General features: G+C 38.8%; 1 protein-coding gene across 1 annotated transcript in view; it reads left to right on the top strand.

Moving 5' to 3' along the window:
• Positions 1-18,575, top strand: part of CPQ (carboxypeptidase Q) — a gene marked incomplete at its 3' end in the record, with an annotated part of 153,745 nt that overhangs the window by 107,811 nt on the left and 27,359 nt on the right. The window contains exons 6-7 of the mRNA XM_079533031.1: positions 3,538-3,629; positions 15,921-16,122. Of these exons, the coding sequence (XP_079389157.1) occupies positions 3,538-3,629; positions 15,921-16,122 (294 nt within the window). The remainder of the gene's footprint in view (positions 1-3,537; positions 3,630-15,920; positions 16,123-18,575) is intronic.

Raw genomic sequence — 18,575 nt, 5'->3', positions numbered from 1 at the left:
TTCATTTTTTTTAATACTGAAAGTGTGAAGGTTTATAAATTAATCCATATCTGAGTGAATATCTATATATGTTTTGGCTTTAGTTTAAGATATGTGAATTCAAAAAGAACATTTTGTTTGTGTACCTGCTGTCATGTTTTGAATGTTGTCCTGTAAAGCTTCTGCTATTCTTTTTACTGGAATACTGCAGTAGGATGGAGGCAGTGGGATTGTGGTGGTTTTGAGTAGGTGCTGAGCTCTGCAACTGCCACTTAGTTAATTTCAGTTCTGGGTGACCCAAAAAGGCCACAAGAGGGTCCTTGCACTGATGCAGGTTATAGTTATAACCTCCTGCATTTTCTAAAATTATCCATATACTTTAATATTCCAGAAACATGAAAAAAAAATTTTTTCTGATGTCCTTTGTTTTAGACTGTCATATTTCAAAAAGGAGAGAGACACTGTTTTATATATGAAACAGTTTTCCTTCACTGTAAAATTTGCTTCATGCCTCTGTACTTGATGGACTCAGCACAGAAAATAGTTTTGTGGTCCAAGTGGTATTTTATCAGTCTTTTCAGTATGCATTTGTGCTGTGATCTGCAAGACTTCTTATTTTTTGATGGTGTTTTCTTGCTTAGGAACTGGTAGTTTTTAAGAAGCAAACCAAAATAGTTAGACTTTATTAAAAAGAAAAAAAAAAAGATTGTAATTTAAGTATAATACCTCATACTTTCAATAAAGGCACGCATTCAGAATATTCTTCGTAATTTTACTTGTGAATATTGGATTTATTTTTGATGTACTTTGGTCAGAATACCTGTGTTGTTAATAACAAGTCGATAAATACCTTATCACTTTCAGATAATGAGGAAATGAAATTTTCCTCTATATACATTGTATTTAAAATGAACGCACCCAGAGGTTATGGTCTGGGTTTATTTTATTTTATTTTATTTTATTTTATTTTATTTTATTTTATTTTATTTTATTTTATTTTTTAAGCTTGCCCGTTTTGCTTCAGTAAAGCACACAGTGAATCTCCTCACAGAGATTTCTGAGCTCTGGGGTTGGAAGAGCTGCTACACTGCCTCCAGCAGTAGAAAGAGCAAAGCTCAGCAGGACGTCTTCCCCCTCTACTTCAGTGGAGAGATGCAATGGCAGGCTAAGGGGGCTGTGAGCCGAGATCTTCTCAAGGTTTAGCAAGCACAAGCAGCCAGAGTTATAGCAGCAGTGGCAGACCTGAACTTCTTTACTTGTGGACTAACAGGTCTTGATCTCCCATGGCTGGGAGCAGACAGCAGATGCTGCTCTCCTGTCTTGAGCATCTCCTGCCCTAGCTGCTTTCGCAGCTGTAGTGTGGTGGGCTGGATATGAGACTTCAGTAGTTGCAGTTTGTGATATGACACATGTAACCGTTCACTGGAACCTCTGTTGGGTGCATAAGCTGTGAATGAATTACTACTTTTTGTAACCAAGCCACTGACACATTTGGGGTTGTTTTGTGTCTGAAAACTTTCTAACGTCAGCACAATTACTATTTTAGCATCTTAATTTTCCCTTATTGGCCATCTGGCTGATTTGAAATGCAAAGGAGGCTAATCCTGTGCAGTAATGATTTAGGAGGAGAGCAGGAAATCTGCTGGGTTTGGGGTGGGGGGGGGGGGGGGGGAGGGAGAGTTGCTTTAAAATAATGAGGGCTGATGACCTTACTGTTTACAGTCAGCAAATAGACATTTAGAAAATATAATTTTTAATCCCCTAATTCTGTTCTCCATCTTCCTTTTTTATTGAAATAATGGACAATCCAAGGTGTTTTTTTCAGATTTTGAGTACTTATTTTACACTCTGTCTTCAGTTATTTGAATTTTTAATGGAATTGATAGAGAGAAACCTTCAGCTGATATCTAATAGAATTGATAGAGAGAAACCTTCAGCTGATTTTCATTGGATTGAGAGAAAAAAAAGGTAATGAAGATCAGGTCTATTTGTAAGCATCATCCATTTCAACTAGGAAAACACATTTTCACAGTGATGCTGATATTATTTCTCCTCAACACAAAAGTGTGGGAAGTCATTTATGCATTATTGTTTATTATATTCTCCTATATGGCTTCTCTTTGGTTGTGTGTTTTATGTGTATATTTTTTTAACATTTTTGAGGGGGTTATTTTTGCTGAAGTAAAATCAGCAGAGAGCACTATATGTTTCTTGGTCTTCTTGCTCTTCTGTGCTCTCTGAATTGATGTCTTGAATGTATTCATTTATGAGTACAATTAATCAAATAAATAAACAATGTCTATCTGTTCAATTCTGCCGTGGCAGAAACAGCTTCAAAATATATCTGAAAACTGAACTATCACAGCAAAATACTAAATGGCCCTGTGTTTGCCTTGCTTTGCATACATTCAGTAGCCAAATGTATTTTACGTTCCAGAGTACAAATTGCTTGTCATTTGTCTGATAAAAAGCAAAATAATATTGTAATGTCTCTCAGTTTTAGAGAAGGGGAAATATCCAATAGCTTGTATCCAATTAATTAACCTTGATGAAAAATGGTAGCCCTCATGAAAATTTGATTTGAATCTGCTGAAAGCTTACATACATTATTTACTGCAGACCACCAGAAAGACAGAATATATGTCAGAAATTTGTCAGTTATTTCATGTTATTTTTGTGTTATGTTTTGTAGATACCTGCAGCGTTTTCCACAAATGTACTTCTCCCGTGCTACTGCAGGAGAGGCAACTGGTAGCAGCATCACAACAAGCTGCTCCTTTCTCTCCAGTCATTCCTACAGACAAGCAAAGAGTAGTCTGGAAAACAAAACCCACACTAGAAATCTCACAGAATGGCTTGGGTTGGAAGAGATCTCTAGGATCATTAAGCTTCAACCACCCCCCCGGCACATGCAGGACCACAAACCTCCCCATTTAATAGTAGACCAGGCTGCCCAGGGCCCCATCCAACCTGGCCTTGAACACCTCCAGGGATGGGGCATCCACAACCTCTCTGGGCAGCCTGTTCCAGTACCTCACCACTCTCTTTTCTATGAGGGCTATCATAGAAAAGAATGTCCCCCCTGATATCCAACCTAAATCTTCCCTCCCTCAACTTAAAACTGTTTCCCTTTGTCCTGCCATTATTTACCCGTGTAAAGAATTGGCTTGACTCCTGTTTGTAGATTCCCTTTGCGTACTGAAAGGTTGCAATGAGGTCACACTGCAGCCTTCCCTTCTCCAGTCTGAACAAGCCCAGATCCCTCAGCCTGTCTTTTTAGGAGAAGTGCTCCCGCTCTGATCATCTTTGTAGCCCTCCTCTGAACCCTCTCTAACAGTTCCCTGTCTTTCTTGTATTGGAGTCCCCAGACCTGGACACAGTACAGTAGTTTGTGGTAGCTTATGTAGTTTGTATTTGGTGAAAGTAGGGGTCATTGAATGGAAACTTCGGTTTTTCAGGCATTGCACAATGGAGACCAATGCAAAGCATGTTCAGATAGATGAATATGAAGACGATGAACACTAATACCAAGAAATAACATTTTAACATACATTTTAGGACTTCGTCCAAAAAGAACTGTGCGCTTGGTGCTATGGACAGGAGAAGAACAAGGAGGAATAGGTGCTGAGCAATACTACCAGTTGCATAAGGTAAATAAGGTTTTCAGATTATTTGCTTGACAGCACTTTTCTCATTAGTTTTGTGATATACTCATTATTTTTGTCAGAATGCTCAGCTTAATATCTAACTGAAAATAGTGGTTCTAGTTCTACCTGAAAGAATGTTTTGTCTTCTATCATAAATGTAAACTTCATATTGTTTTTAACAAAGTGATGTGATTATGTATAGACTTGTTCCACTTGGCCTAACATACTCTATCACAAAATTGTTCTAAAGCAGATGTTGCACAAGGATCTGCCATAGCTTCCAAACATACTGGCTTTCTCAGAATATATGAGGAATGGTCCACATGTGTTGGTAATATAAACAAATTTTGTTTGGCTTATGTATTTCTGCTTCCTGGCATTTTTCCATAATATCTTACAATGTAAAACAAGAAAAGTCTTAATTTATTTTTAATACTGTCTACTCTAAAATGCTCTGTGCCAAGTATTAATTTTATGTGATCTGGAATATTGTAAATGCTTGACTTCTGTTTATGCAATCTCTGTTATCAGGATAAAAATACTGCCCATTTTCACAACTGTTTCACCTGTCAACAGCTACCTTTACAAAGTACGGCATGAGATAAAGGACAACTGCATAAGAATATTTTGGAGATAAGTCTTCAGAATATGTTTGTTTTTTATTTCCCAGGAAATTTTTCATACAGAGGTTGATGAGGAACTGGAACAGATTGCCCAAAGAGGTTGTGGATGCCCCATCCCTGGAGGCATTCAAGGCTCTGGGCAGCCTGGTCTGCTGGTTGGCAACCCTGCACATAGCAGGGGGTTGAAACTAGATGATCATTGTGGTCCTTTTCAATCCAGGCCATTCTATGATTCTGTGATTCTATGATAAGGTGCATCAAGAAGAGTGTGGCCAGGAGGCCAAGTGAGATGATCTCCAATCTACTCTGCCCTGCTAAGGCCACATCTGGAGTACTGCGACCAGTTCTGGTCTCCCCAGTTCAAAAACAACAGGGATGTTTGTCACGGTTTTATGATTTTTGGTTATTGGTATTCCATGTCATAACATCATGTAGTGCACTGGAAATTAAAGTGTTAATGCTCCAGTTTCGGGTACCTGTCCCCAAAGAAAAGAACTACATTCCTCAGAAGACTGTTCTCTGTGTTGTTATCATTTCTGCTCAGAGGGATATACGTATAATGCCTTGGTAGGGCATCTAACCTCTCCTTCGTCAGGCTCTCCTCCTTGCTGTCCAGTTGGACTGTGCATCTCACCTCAGTGTTTTGGTGAGGCCTGTCCACCTTTCAGATACTCTCTCAGTATATTTGATCTATTAGCTTCAATTCTAATTATATTGCATTATAATGTGTTATCTTGCATTCCCATACCATATTTAGTAAATTAGTTTGTTTCTCCTCAGATCGTTGCCACTGTTTTTAATTTTTGTGCGGTCCCGTTTCCCTTTTCCAGATCCCTCCACCCCACTTGTCACAGAACTGGGCTGAACCAGCCTGTAAACCATTGACAGATGTTCTTGAGAGAGTCCAGTGGAGGGCTTCAAAGATGATTAGGGACAAGGAGTATCTCCCATATGAGGAAAGGCTGAGAGACATGGGACTGTTCAGCCTGGAGAAGAGAGAGCTTAGAGGCGATTCTGTAACTGTTTATTAGTATCAAAAGTGCATGCACTTTTCATGTTGAATCATGTTGATGGGGGTGGACTCTTTTCAGTGGTGTGCAATAACAGATCAAGGGGCAATGGGCAAAAACTGGAAGACAGGAATTTCCATAAAAAAACAAGGAAGATCTTCTTTACTGTGAGGGAGGCAAGGGAACAGGCTTCCTGGAGAGGTTATGGAGTTTCCTTCTTTGGAGGTGTTTAATGCACACCTTGTTGCTTTCCTGTGCAACATACTGTAGGGAAATCTGCTCTAGCAGGGAGTTGTACTTCATGATCTCTAGAGGTCCCATCCAACTTCTACAGTTCTGTGATTCTCTGAAGACAAGAAGAGTAAGAGTGTGTTTTGGAAGTCACCTGCTGTACAACAGACTTACAAGAAGGTAATGAATTCCTAGGAGGATGCTTTCAGTGGTAAACAGCCTAATAGAATAAGTACATGGAAACTTCACTTTGAATCAGCCTCATTGTGATGAACAAAAATCGATTTGCATAGGAACAGAGCGGTCAGAGATAACACTGTGATGTACGACTAACTTGTTTAACATTACTAAGTGTTTTAACTACCCATACATAATGTAGTCATCCTTATTCTTCTATATTATAGGGGAAGCCCAGCTTTCTAGTCTGGAAGACGAATTTAAGAGCTTGCTTTCTTCCACTCAGAGAGGTGGCAGATTGCAGTTTAGTGTGCATTAAGGACTCTGGATTTACTCACAGATGCCCTGATGTTTAGCAGGATTAAACTGGCATGAAATATTCTGGAATACATCCCAAGGGAAAGAGCTGCTTCTCATTTACAGAAGTGCATTTTAGAAGAGCTGGAAGGGACAGAGCAAACATTTTGTGCCTGATGCATGCTGCTTGTGGGAAGTTTATCACCTCTGAGGATTTTGGAAAGAGCACCCATTCCCGTCTTGGAAAATCAGCTTTATCCTGTGGTTTTAGAACTGTCAGAACACATCAAATTGTCCAATACACTTCTCATCTTTTTTCAGATAATCTGTATTTCACTCTAGTCTCTAGGATTTATATGCAGAAGTAATATCAAAAAATGGGTTAAAGGCTCAAATGTGAAAATATAAAGCAGATTTGGGTGTTGTTTGAAAGACACCGGATTACTTTACTTTTAAACTGAAAAAGATGTCTCAAGTTTTGCTGTGCTGACGTGATTCCATCTCGATGTTATTCTCTGCAAAGAAAGTACAATCTAAGTTAGCATGGATTTGTAATTTACGTGGAGAATTTAAGCAGAAATGACATCCGTCTGTTGTTTGTTGTTCTTGTTCCCCCCCTGCCATGTGATCTGGCAGAATTATAAATTGATACAACAACAGGACATCACATTACTCATAATAACAAACTAAAGCAGATTAATACTGTACATTATATTTAGCATGAAAAATATCTTAACCTTTTAATGATTCACTAGTGCAGATTTCTGGCAATTAGAGTAGTATGGCGCAAAACATAGATTGTTGATATTAATGAGTACAACTGAAGTAAGAGTGTTATTTAAAGATGCATTATTAAATGAAAGATGGTCCATATGACTCATCTGCATAGCTGGGCTTATTATGAGTTCAGTTCACTACAAACAAGTAGAAATATGAATGCTGTAATTCAGCACAGACAGACATGGATTTCCTCGACATTCTAAATTACACTCTCGTGTCAGTGGAAATGTGGCAGGGGAGAAGAAATGAAGACGATATAGGACTGGATGAGTACAGATACTCTTCTTTTTGTAGCCTATTTATTTTTTTCTTTCAATTTAATTTCTGTTCTTTTTTCATCATCTGTCATTGTAGGTTGCCACTGCTGTATAGGGAATAAGTTACTGCAGAAATAAGAGATAGCAGCCACAAAGTGATTTTAGTATGATGTGGGATAATTAACTCATATCCCCAGATAGTGGCATTATTTGTATCACACCACACTCAGTTATTTCTGCAGAGCCTGGTGTTGTAGTGTCTGTTTGCTAAGACTAGTCATAGGGTGTACTGACTGTTCAGATCTTTATCAGAAAGCAAGAGCTGCCATATCGGGCTGACCAAAGCTCAGTCTAACCCTGTCTCCTGTTCCTGACAGCACTCAGTAAATAAGATGCCAATGCAGCTAGAGTAAGATCAGTCACACAGATTACTAATGCAACTATTTTCTCATTTTATGAAACATTTTTTCTGGAGAGAATCTCACAGTCCTCATTCCTTTGTATGATTTTTCCAAGATGTTTTCAAGAGCAGAGAGCCAAGTTCTGTCCAACAGTTTCAGTGCCTCCATTAGTACAGGGGTACCTGGTGCCCACCATTGCATCTCAGAGCAGTTCTTAATTTGGGGTAGAAGCCCTCGGGGAATCACGAGCATCTTTGCTCCCAAAGAAAATACCCATCAAAGTGTTTGCTGCTTTTAATTGGTAGCCAGTACTTACATTTACTCCTAGACTGGAAAAAGGCCAGGTTTGCCTTCACAATACAGACTCCTTACCTTGATGAAGAGGAATTAAATAAAATTATCTAAGTATAAATCAGGCTCCAAATCCAGTGCTAAATGTGAAGTGCTTAGTTTTGTGATCTGGTTGTTGAGGATGGCTCTTATCTACAAACCATATAAATAGCTTAGAAAATTTGAAGCATTACAGCTGCTGTTTTCCTATCCAAGTTGCATAAAGGAAGCAGGAGAAACGTGGCTTAGTAGTTCTGGAGGAGCTCATTGCATTTGTTCTGTGCAGATTCTTATATTCCCTTCAACAACAGTACCTGATTGCCTTCCAGAAGGCTTGAAGTATTTAATATGCCTACTCGTGATGTCTTACTGAGGGGACAAATAAGCATATGTAATTGTCTTGCCTTGGTGTAGACTTCTGGAGTTTTCAATTTTGGTTTGCAGAGGGGAAAGTTCGAAGATGGGTACCTCACATTGCACACAGATTGCTGAGGTTTGTGTTGGTCTTTTGTTCTACTTTCATTTAATTGCTTTGGACTTTCTCTGCTAAAGATCTGTGTGCCATGAAGACAAGGTTACAGTTATTTACCCATTTGAATTAAGGGACTGTGAGTGGCAGATAATTATTTTGTAATATAAGTATTACATACAATCTCCCAGGAATGCAAAAATATTTTGTAATTAGAATGCAAAGAGATACTGGGCCAAATTGAAACTTTCTTAAATAATTCTATTGGGATCATTGGAGGCATTAATGTGTTAAGAATTTGTTTCAAGCTGTACTAGAGAAAGCATTGCTAAAGTATTTCTGCATATGTTTTTGTTGCTATCTTAATGATGTTTAGAATGCTTACTTAAATATCTGGCGTGTGTGCCATACACTGCTTGAACATTTTAAGAAAGATTTGATTTTCTGAAAAACATTAATCATCAGTGTTTTCCATGGCTTCCTTTTTGTTTGTTACCTTGAAGATCTGATATTTTCCCCAAACTGAATTTGCATTTGCAGAAACAGGACTTTCTGAAATGTTGGTATCTCATCATTGCTAAGTACTCTGTATATATGTATATACGCCTCGCGTGAGGCGTCTGCTATAATTTATTAATGAGTTACTTTCTCCAAGAAGCAAATACCCCAAAAATTTCTCATTGCTTTCAGGTGAAATGATTCTTCCCCAGGAAACATTGTCTCCTCAGAACTGGAGTTCTCAGAGAACACATGTCCCAGGGTGTCAAGTACTCTGGTGAAATGTGAGACATGGATTTATGTGTGATTTGAACCAAATACATCCAGGACTTGAATGCGGGCTCTTCTGTCCAAACGAAAGACATTGACCATTTGGCTATTGGCTATTTTCTGGAAATATTCTCTGTAATTAAAACTACTGCTTTTTGTCTTGACCACTGCTGTCTTCTTGTTCCCTTGTTCTCTCTCCTTGACTTTCATCTCTTGTCTAGCCTTAAAAAGGTGTGTGAGGCTTTTTGGTGTAGGACTAGCATTTTGTGTTGTATTCATGCAGGAAACAGCACAATGGCTTCTTGAACATAAAGCCTCCTGTAGACATTTCACCACATAATAAACTTAATCATTAACATCATCTGATCTTTGTGCAAAAGTCTCACACCATTCTTTTTTATTTGGGTTGAAATGGGACAAAAAGAAAACAAACCCAATGACATGAAGCATTCCAGAATTTCCTGTCCAGCTTCACTGCGATCTTCTCTCTAGATATTTCCTTTTATGCTGAATGTGGGATGAGTTCAGCAAATTAACAATAAGCATGCTAGTTCTTTCTGTGTTCTATTAGTTCAGATTTGTGCAATACAGAAAGTAAGAAGAAGAATTTGAAGAACAAAAAGAAGAAACTGAGCAGAAAAGAATTTGTTTTACTTATGGATATATAGAATTATTTCAGCAAAGGGTAAAATGCAGCTGCACAGGATGCAGAAAGATAAAAAACATGAAGAGGTAGTCTCTAAATCCCTTGGTCACAAACCCTGCTTGCTTTCTGAGTGCTTATTTTGGCAGTGCCTTGACCTCCATGTCATTTTGTTGTCAACTTTGATTAAGGCAAATAAATTTAAGTGGTAATTTCTATTTAGGAGGTCAGGTTGGTGGCACTATTTTAAAATTCTGCAGTGAATCATTAAGTTGAGAAACAGAAGAAGTTAATAAAAAAGGTCCGAAACTACCAAAAAAATCACACTGCCTAATTGCACTGCCTTTGCCAGAATTACATTTAACAACCAGTAGCATACTTAATTATATTCACCACAGGAAAGCTAATATAATTGATCAATTATAGTTTATATATATAGTTCTTGGTCAGCAGGATTTCATAATTCTTGATATAGAATTATCATGCTCCTAGTGGAATCTGCAATGAAAATCAGGTTTTTCTACAACACAAAGAGTTGATTCGCTTCCCTGCTAGAAGCAGGATGGACACAGAATCAGTCATGGCAGTATGGCTCTTGGATGTGTGATCTTGGCAGATTTGGGCATTTGGGCATTTGGACATTTGGGCAGATTTCATATGTGATGTTAACAGAACTCTTCTGTCTTTTTTTCCTTTATCATGTTTTGTTCCCTCAAATGAGTAGCAGAGCTGTCATCTGAAACTTATAAACCGGTGGAATATCTGCCTGTGCTGTCCAGGAAGGGCAGGAAGGAAACATCAGGTTCCCCATGTTACTTCAGGTACACAACATGAACAGCAGGCCAACAGATGAAGCCCTACATTCTTAATGTTTATTTATTTCCACTAGTGTTGGTTCTTCCTAAAAAATGATGTTGCTTATCACAGGATAGTTTAAACCTCATGAGAGCAATAGCTCAGTAACACAACGTGTACAGCAACTATTTTGAAGTGTTCATGCATAGAAACAAGCACATATGTGCATGCATATATATGTATATACATTCATATATGAATATTAAGTTTCTATTTATCTATAAGCTCCAGCTACAAAGGTAGCCCAGGTATGTGAGGGAATGGCCTCCAAGTACATACTGGAGGTATCCTTTCTCCTCCTTGAAGTCAACATTTTCTAATATGTTCAGTCCTTGGAAGAGCCAGTTCCAGCAGTTCTGTGACTGTGCAGGACAAACTGGAGTTACTAAAGGAGATATCTTCTGAAGGTGGCTGTTCCTCTGCTTTCATGTTTTCTGCTGACTGCAGCTCCTCAGTTCTTTGGGATGCTGTACTGTAAGAAAGCTGGGACACATCTATCCCAGTTCCTTACAGCTGTGGAGGACACAGAAAGCCGTCACCTCTTGTTGACACACTGTGATGAAGTTTCTCCTCCAGAACCTCTTCTCATTATAAAATTGCACCTTTCATCCTGATCAGAGCTTAAAAACATGCTGTGTGAAATCAATAGGGATGTGTGTGCTGTGCCAGCTTCTAAAGAGTGGCTGGTGTATTTTCATCAATCTATTGCTGAAAGTAACAAAAGTCATTTTTCTGCTGAAAGTTGTAAAAGTTGTCTTTGATTTAAATTACTACTTTAAAGTAGAACATATTACCTATTTTCTGATGAATACTTAAGATGATTAGAGGGCTGGAGGTTGAAGGAATTGGGCTTAGAGAAGAGAAGGCTCTGGGGAGACCTCATTGTGGCCTTCCAGTACTTGAAGGGAGCATGTAAACATGAGGGGGAATGGCTGTTTGCAACGGTGGATAGTGATAGGACAAGGGGGAATGGCTTAAATTGAGACAGGGGAGATTTAGTTTAGATATTAGGAGGAAGTTTTTCACACAGAGGGTGGTGACATATTGGAACAGGTTGCCCAAGGAGGTTTTGGATGCCCCATCCCTGGAGGCATTCAAGGCCAGGTTGGATGTGACTCTAGGCAGCCTGGTCTGGTGGTTTTCTGGTCCTTGCCTGTGGGAGGTGAAGACTAGATGATCGTTGTGGTCCTTCACAATCCAGGCCATTCTCTGATTTTATGATTTTGATTCAATGATTCTAAAACTTCTCATAAAGGGACAGTCATTCAGAGTCTCAGAGAGTGTTTGATACTTCTGTATTTGAACACAGAAGGATTTAAGTTATGCTATTTTCTAGGAAGAGCACTTCTCTTTGACATGCCTCTTTGTCAAAGAAAAAATGTGCAAAGTCAGTGCTACAGGTAATCTGATGCATGCATACAGAGAGTAGTGCTGTCTGCAGGGCTGCCTGCGTCTTCTTGTCTGTGATCCCTGGAAACTCACAGTACTGAATGTGATCTCTGTGACTGCTGGCAAATGGCTGCAGAGCAAACAGCAATACTGTGCAGGGCAAGACGTGCCAGTGGCATGTTTGCACAGAGGGAAATGCTCGTAAATACATGACCAACTACCATGCTAACCTGCTGGAAGTTACTGAGAGCTCTGTTGTTGGCTTATCAGATAACAATACCCTGATAAGAAGAAACCATGGAGAGCTTACCTACACGGTATGGCAGGAAAATATCTTTTAACAGAACCATAAGTCTCACTCATACCTTATCACCAGAAATAGTGATAATCTTCAGCTTTACAGCAAGTTCCTCCTATATAATGATGGTAACTTTCAAAGATTTCCAAATCTCTGTGTTCCTGATTTTCCCTGTTCTCATTCAGAAAGGGTCTGAGCTATACGACTGTGCTCATGGCTGTGGTTACCTCATATTGATGCTGGCACATCTTTCTTCCCTAGCAGCTGTTCTACTTTTTTTCTCTAGTTTCTATTTGTGCTGTTGGCTTCATTAAATAATTTTGATCCCAACTATCAGTTCAAAATTACATTACACCATGTTTATATATTGCTAGAGGATGTCTTCTGTTTTTTTCATCTTTCCCAGCTGTCACATCCATGTAGGTGTTGTGTTTCCTTGTTTTCTCTTGACTTTTCCTATAGCATTAGTTGTCAGCCTAACAAACTTAGGTGTTAATTTAAACACACTTTTGGTAATGCAAGTGGGATGGCTGTCATTTCACCCGAGGTTCCGTGACATGGTTGTTGACTTGCTATACTTGGATCCAAACTGCTCTGAGTCAAATACCAGAATACCAGTGTTGGTATTTCTTAAAGTGTAAATCAATACCAGAAAGCTGAAAATGCACTGACAGTTTAACCGATGTCCCCTATTACTGGAACAAATTAACCATTAGTCAAGGGCAGTGTTTTGCCATTAAAGACTTCAGTATTTTCCCTGTAAAGTGGTGTTTTTTTCAGTGGAATTAAAAAGAAAACCAGTGAATGAGGCTCTGGAGAACTAATAACTCTTAATTTTAATAGCCTCAAATTACGGAAGGCTTTCAGGACAACTGTTCTGTCCTTCGGCCTTTCAGGTGTCTCACTGCTTTAGCTGGGGAAGAGGAATTGCCATTAGTGATTCAGTAGATTAGTCATGAGATACTGGAGTCCAGCTTAACATTTGGTAAGAATTGTGGGGATTTGGGTTGAATAATCAGCTGCATGAATAATTGGGATTGCCAGCATCAGCTGCTGCTGTTCTGTGTTTCTTACCCCTAGAGGTACCTGTAATTGTTTGCTACCTGTGTATAGCAAGGTGGTTTTTTCGTAATCAAAAGAATTTTAGTGTAATTTCAAGTATTCAAGTGCTTGCCTTAGAGATGAGAAACACTTATATTTTGGTTCTGCTTAGCAGATAAAAACGATTCTCTTGTAGCTTAAATAAAAATTAAATAAATTAAAATACAGGAGTTAAAAATAGGGTAAGCATTGGTAATTATGCCTATTTGTATCTTCAGTGAAAATAGTAAGCTGTAAAAAGCCAATTTGCCCTTGCAGTATTTATTATGAAGTTTCAGTTAAATGTTTAGCCTAAGAGATAAACATTGATAATGTAAAGAGGATGGAATCCAGTTTGTGATAGGAAGATAAAGGATATAAGTCTGTATGGAAATTCAGAAAATTAGGCAGCAAGTTACACCACCAAGATTTTGTTCTCCATTATGTGCTAAGAGAAGTGGCAAGTATCAGGATGCAGCAAATGGAATTAATCTCTGAAAAAAAGTGTGCACTGCATTTAAAATGCTTGTTTAAATGATGCATTGAGTATGGGGAATAAAGAAAGAAACAGCTGAGCCTACAGTTATTTTATTTTATAAAATCTCCCTGTTTTGTTCTCCTGTTCCTGGAATTAGCCAAGGGAGACTGAACAGACTCAGCCTGCTTTGATAAGTGCTAGTTATCCCTGCACCATAAAATGCAAATGACAAAGGATGCATATTCCGCACAGCGTATTTCTCAGTGCGTATTTCTTTACATGTAAGTAGCAATACTAATGTACATAAGCAAAAGCAGGGCATAGTGAAAGCAACCCAAACTACTTTATTTCCTAATTTATTTTTTAAAGATTGCAATACCCTAATTTGAAACTTGACAGTGGATAGATATAAAATTAATCCTATCTTCCAGTGGGGAAAGAAAAAAATAGGGCAAAAACTTTCTTAAGGACACATGGTACATAAGTAGCTGTGACTTGTTATTTTTTGTCCCCAGTGAGTCTAGTTTCTCTCCCCAGAGCATTTTGTCTTCGTGTTAGTCCCGCACATTCTAAGAACTGAACTGCCTTTTTCCTGGGCAAGAATACATTGTAATGTATTGTGGGTGGTTTGTTTTCTCAGTTTCATATTAAAAACACGTGTGGACATTTAAATGAGAAAGAAAACAATTGAAGACCACAGTAATACTACTGGCAGTTTATGAAGTTTGCTGTTCAGGCTTGGTATACAATGATGGTTTACATTCAGAAATGCTCCTTATCGACATTCATAAGTATCTAAAGGGTGGGAGTCAAGTGGATGAGGCTGGGCTCTTTTTGGTGGTGGCCAGTGACAAGACAAGAGGCAATGGGCACAAACTGGAACGCAGGAAGCTCCATCTGAAGATGAGAAAGAACTTACTTACTGTGAGGGTGACAGAGCCCTGGAATGGGCTGCGCACAGAGGCTGTGGTGCCTCCTTCTCCTCTGGAGATTTCCAAGACACACCTGGATGCTTTCCTGCAACCTGCTGTGGGGAGCTGCTGTAGCCAGGGGTTGGACTTGGTGACCTCCAGAGGTCTCTTCCGAGCCCTATGAGTCTGAGATTCCATGACGCTTAACTAAAAAGAGAAGAGTCTGGAGAAAATAGAGTATAAAACACAGTTGTTGGCAGATTCTTAGAAAGAACTGCTGAAAGCTTACAGGGCCGACTTTTGATATTTGCAAAATCATATTCACAGCCACTTTGCATTTGGTTTTATATCCAAAAAATGGTGATGGAATTTCGTACTGACTCATAGGCTTGTATAACCTGCTAATGACATGAATCTGTTACTCATGAATGTCACCTTTCTCTTGTAATGATTTTCTTAAATAACTCATGACAACCATAAAAGTCTAGAATCATATCTGAGCACAGGACTAAAACCTGCAGTCCTGTACATGTATGAGTAAGTTCTCCCAGTCACATTCAAGACAGTCTGAAGCACAGCTTTCTTCAGTCTGACCTGGCCTCTTTCACTTTGCAGAAAATGTTCTGTAGCTCTCAAAGAGAGGTAACATTTCCTTTGTGTAAAGTCTGTAAGTACGTCATTCCAATTAGACTTTTGTGACAGAGTGCTCTGAGTGTATAAGAGGCAAATAAATGGCTCTTGGGTGCTAAGTTTTATTCTTTCAGCTAGAAAGAATTTTCCATGTATAGAAAAAGCGAACGTTGTTATGCCGTTTATGCCTGAAATCGTAACATTTTATGTTTCTTGTAAGAACTTACCTTGCAAAACACTGACTTCACTTAAAACAGACATTATTCCTTTGGGTCAGGCAGAACCTTGGCATTTCAATCCTCTAGCTGAAGTCAGAGTTGACAACATGCTGTATTGAAAATAATACGATTCTGAAGAGGCAACAGCTGTTTTTGTCAAGTGGGCTGTCTTTCACAGTCTGAACAAGCTTTGCAGGCATCTAATTTTAAAGCTGACCGGTCTGCATACCCTCCCCTGTGCACCAGAATTTCTGGAACTGCAGAACTGAGTAGGAAGTGATTGCTGCAAGTGAAAACTGAAATAAGGTGGGAACAGCTTATCTAGATGGTATTTCATAAATCTGAAACAAATCTGAAGTTATGCTGTCACGGTTACTTGTAGAACCCAATATAAGCTGCCACTTATAATGGAAATCATAAACCAGTATGTTCTTTCCTTTCACGTTTAGGAAAACATCTCTAACTTTGATATCGTCATGGAGTCTGATGAGGGCACCTTCAAGCCATCTGGGCTGGCTTTTACTGGTAATGCCAAAGCTCGTGACATCGTGAAAGAGATCATGGCTCTGCTACTGCCTATCAACGTTACAGAAGTTTATGACACTGCAGATGGAACAGACATCAATTTCTGGATGAGGGACGGAGTGCCCGGTGAGAGTACTTTGCAAAGAAAATTCCTTCTGTAATACAGTGGCACGTCAGGGGAGCGTTCCTGCAGGCTCTGGCAGCCTGATGTTTTTAAGATTGTAAGGAAGACTTCCCCTTGAGGAATAGTATTTACCACGGATAAGATGCAGAAATGTTAAAAGGTAGCCAACAAAAATAGGACATAATTTGTATTTGAGCTTCAGTTTAATAATGGTATAGATTATGCATAGCATAAACATGCCTAAAATCTTCTTTTAGGCTTAAGGATTTACAATAATTAATCCCAGACTGGTGGTTTATAAATAGTAAACTAAGGCAGAGGGGAATTCTGCAGTGCAGAACAAATAATTTTTTCATTATTAATATTTTGACTTTGAAATATATGGCATCTTTTTACTGTTTCATATTTATACAAAGAAACAATATTTTCAAGAGATGACTCTAAAAGCATGTGGGACATTAAAGAGTGCTGAAGAGGTAAAATTCTGTGAAGTTTGATTTGGCATAGGGAGTTATCTGTAATATTATATCTGTGTCCCAGTAAGGAGCAGATTCTGCTAAAGAGGCTTGCATGCTAGCACAGAGGTATCCCCAGCAGCCCCCCTGGCCAGGACACCCCATGCTGCACAAGGTTTTGCAGGGGACAAGAGTCCTCCCAGTTTTGCAGGAGACAAGAGTAGCCTGGGAAAAGCCTTAGTGAATTTCCGTGATAGTTTCCACGCCAGATTAATAGCGTGAAGAACAAAGTTTCATAACAGTGATGCTTAAAAAATTATGGTCAGTTTTAAAATTTTAACATTTTTTTTTCCTTAGTTCTTTATGACTGAAGTAGGCTGGTGCATTTCCATGCTCATTTTACCATGTGATTGGACTCTCCTAGTAGTTGATTAACTGCCTTGTGTCTTACTTGTTCCTGTGCAGTGAGTCATACATTATATTCTTCTTATTTATGGGCAGAACTCTTTGCTTCTGGACCATATGGGTTGCACCAAGATACCATAACGTTGACTATAACGATAAATGTATGAAAATCTAATTTTCAAAGCAGAATATCTATGCTGGACAAGAAGTATGGAGGGGTACATATTGTTAAATAGCCAGAGATCTGTCTTCAGTTGGCATACAATTTTCCAGGTGAGGTGCAAGTTGTTCAGTGCAATGACATACAACTATGACACTGCTGTGAACTCATGTTCCTAGGCTCTGCTTATGCATCTCACATGAGTATGAGCACTTTGTAATGGGTTTAGAGACTGTAAGCACTGCTGAGAAGCTGTAGCTGTGGTATGCATCATCCTCCATAGCCTGTAAGCATCCATGTAAGGATGTGTGGTCCAAAAAATGCAAGTGTATCAGAACAGGTAAGATACTGGGGACAGCATGCGAGGGATATTACAGACAGTTAACTGGGAACTTCCAGTCAGAGGGTAATAGATCACCGGAAAAGATACTAAATAAAGCAGTTCAGTGGTGTTTGATAAGAGCTCACTCTGAGGAACAGCACTCAGGAGAAGATGGAGCCCAGATCTCTCAGGATGAGGCTTTGTGGTCAGGTAAGTCTCCGGTGACTTCAGAAGGTATAAGCTGTAAGAAACATCTTAACTTATAAGCTTGCTTTACACCTTAGTGTAAAAAATAAATACACCACTGAGTCCTCTGCATTAAAATCTGATTTTCTTTCCTATTAAAAATTTGGCATGTTAATTCATGTTAGTTTTTTTTATATATATACTGTTTGAAGTTTTGATTCATTTAACTTCCAGTTAAGCAAATAATACGGTGTTCTTACAGCATAAGGCACAGAGATACCTTTCTCCCCATTGATCCCTGATGGGAAGGATTTAACTCCACTAAAAACATTTCTGCTGCTTTGGATTGTATTTTATATTATACCAGGCAGAAGTCTACAGCATCTTGTAATCTTCACGCCTTGTCTGCAGTATTCTCACTGCTTGAATGAGTCCTTATGGTATATTATAACATTGGAACACATTGAACACTCTGTAACAGCTTTTATAATTTTGTCCAATTTAAACATGCAGTCAAGTGTTGTCACTTCATCAATTTCATTTAAATATTTTCTTGAAAGTACAGTTGTTTTCTTTCTTTCTGTAACAGTTCAAGAAAATATGCTCTACTTCTTGAACAATAAGAACAGTAAGAACGGTTCTCTAGCATTTTTCTCCTTTTTAAATAGATTCTGAGATTCTCCTTTTTATATACAATTAGAAATCTGCTCCTTCTGCTCCGTTTGGTCTGAAAGATCCACAGAGCACAAGAGTACGTGTGTTTTTCAGAGCTGTTTGTGATTGCTTCTGGGACACACACAGTGACTCCAGCTCCTCAAACTCCGCCATTTCCAACGTTTTTATTTTTAAAGGGCATGCAATGAAGTGTCCTTAAATTTTTGTAAGAAAAAGGTGCTGTCTACTCTCAGGGAGTAAGAAAGGCCAAAT

The sequence above is a fragment of the Tetrao urogallus genome (assembly GCF_951394365.1).
Source record: "Tetrao urogallus genome assembly, chromosome: 3".
Classification (NCBI taxonomy): domain Eukaryota; kingdom Metazoa; phylum Chordata; class Aves; order Galliformes; family Phasianidae; genus Tetrao; species Tetrao urogallus.
This window is presented reverse-complemented; position numbering and strand designations above follow the sequence as displayed.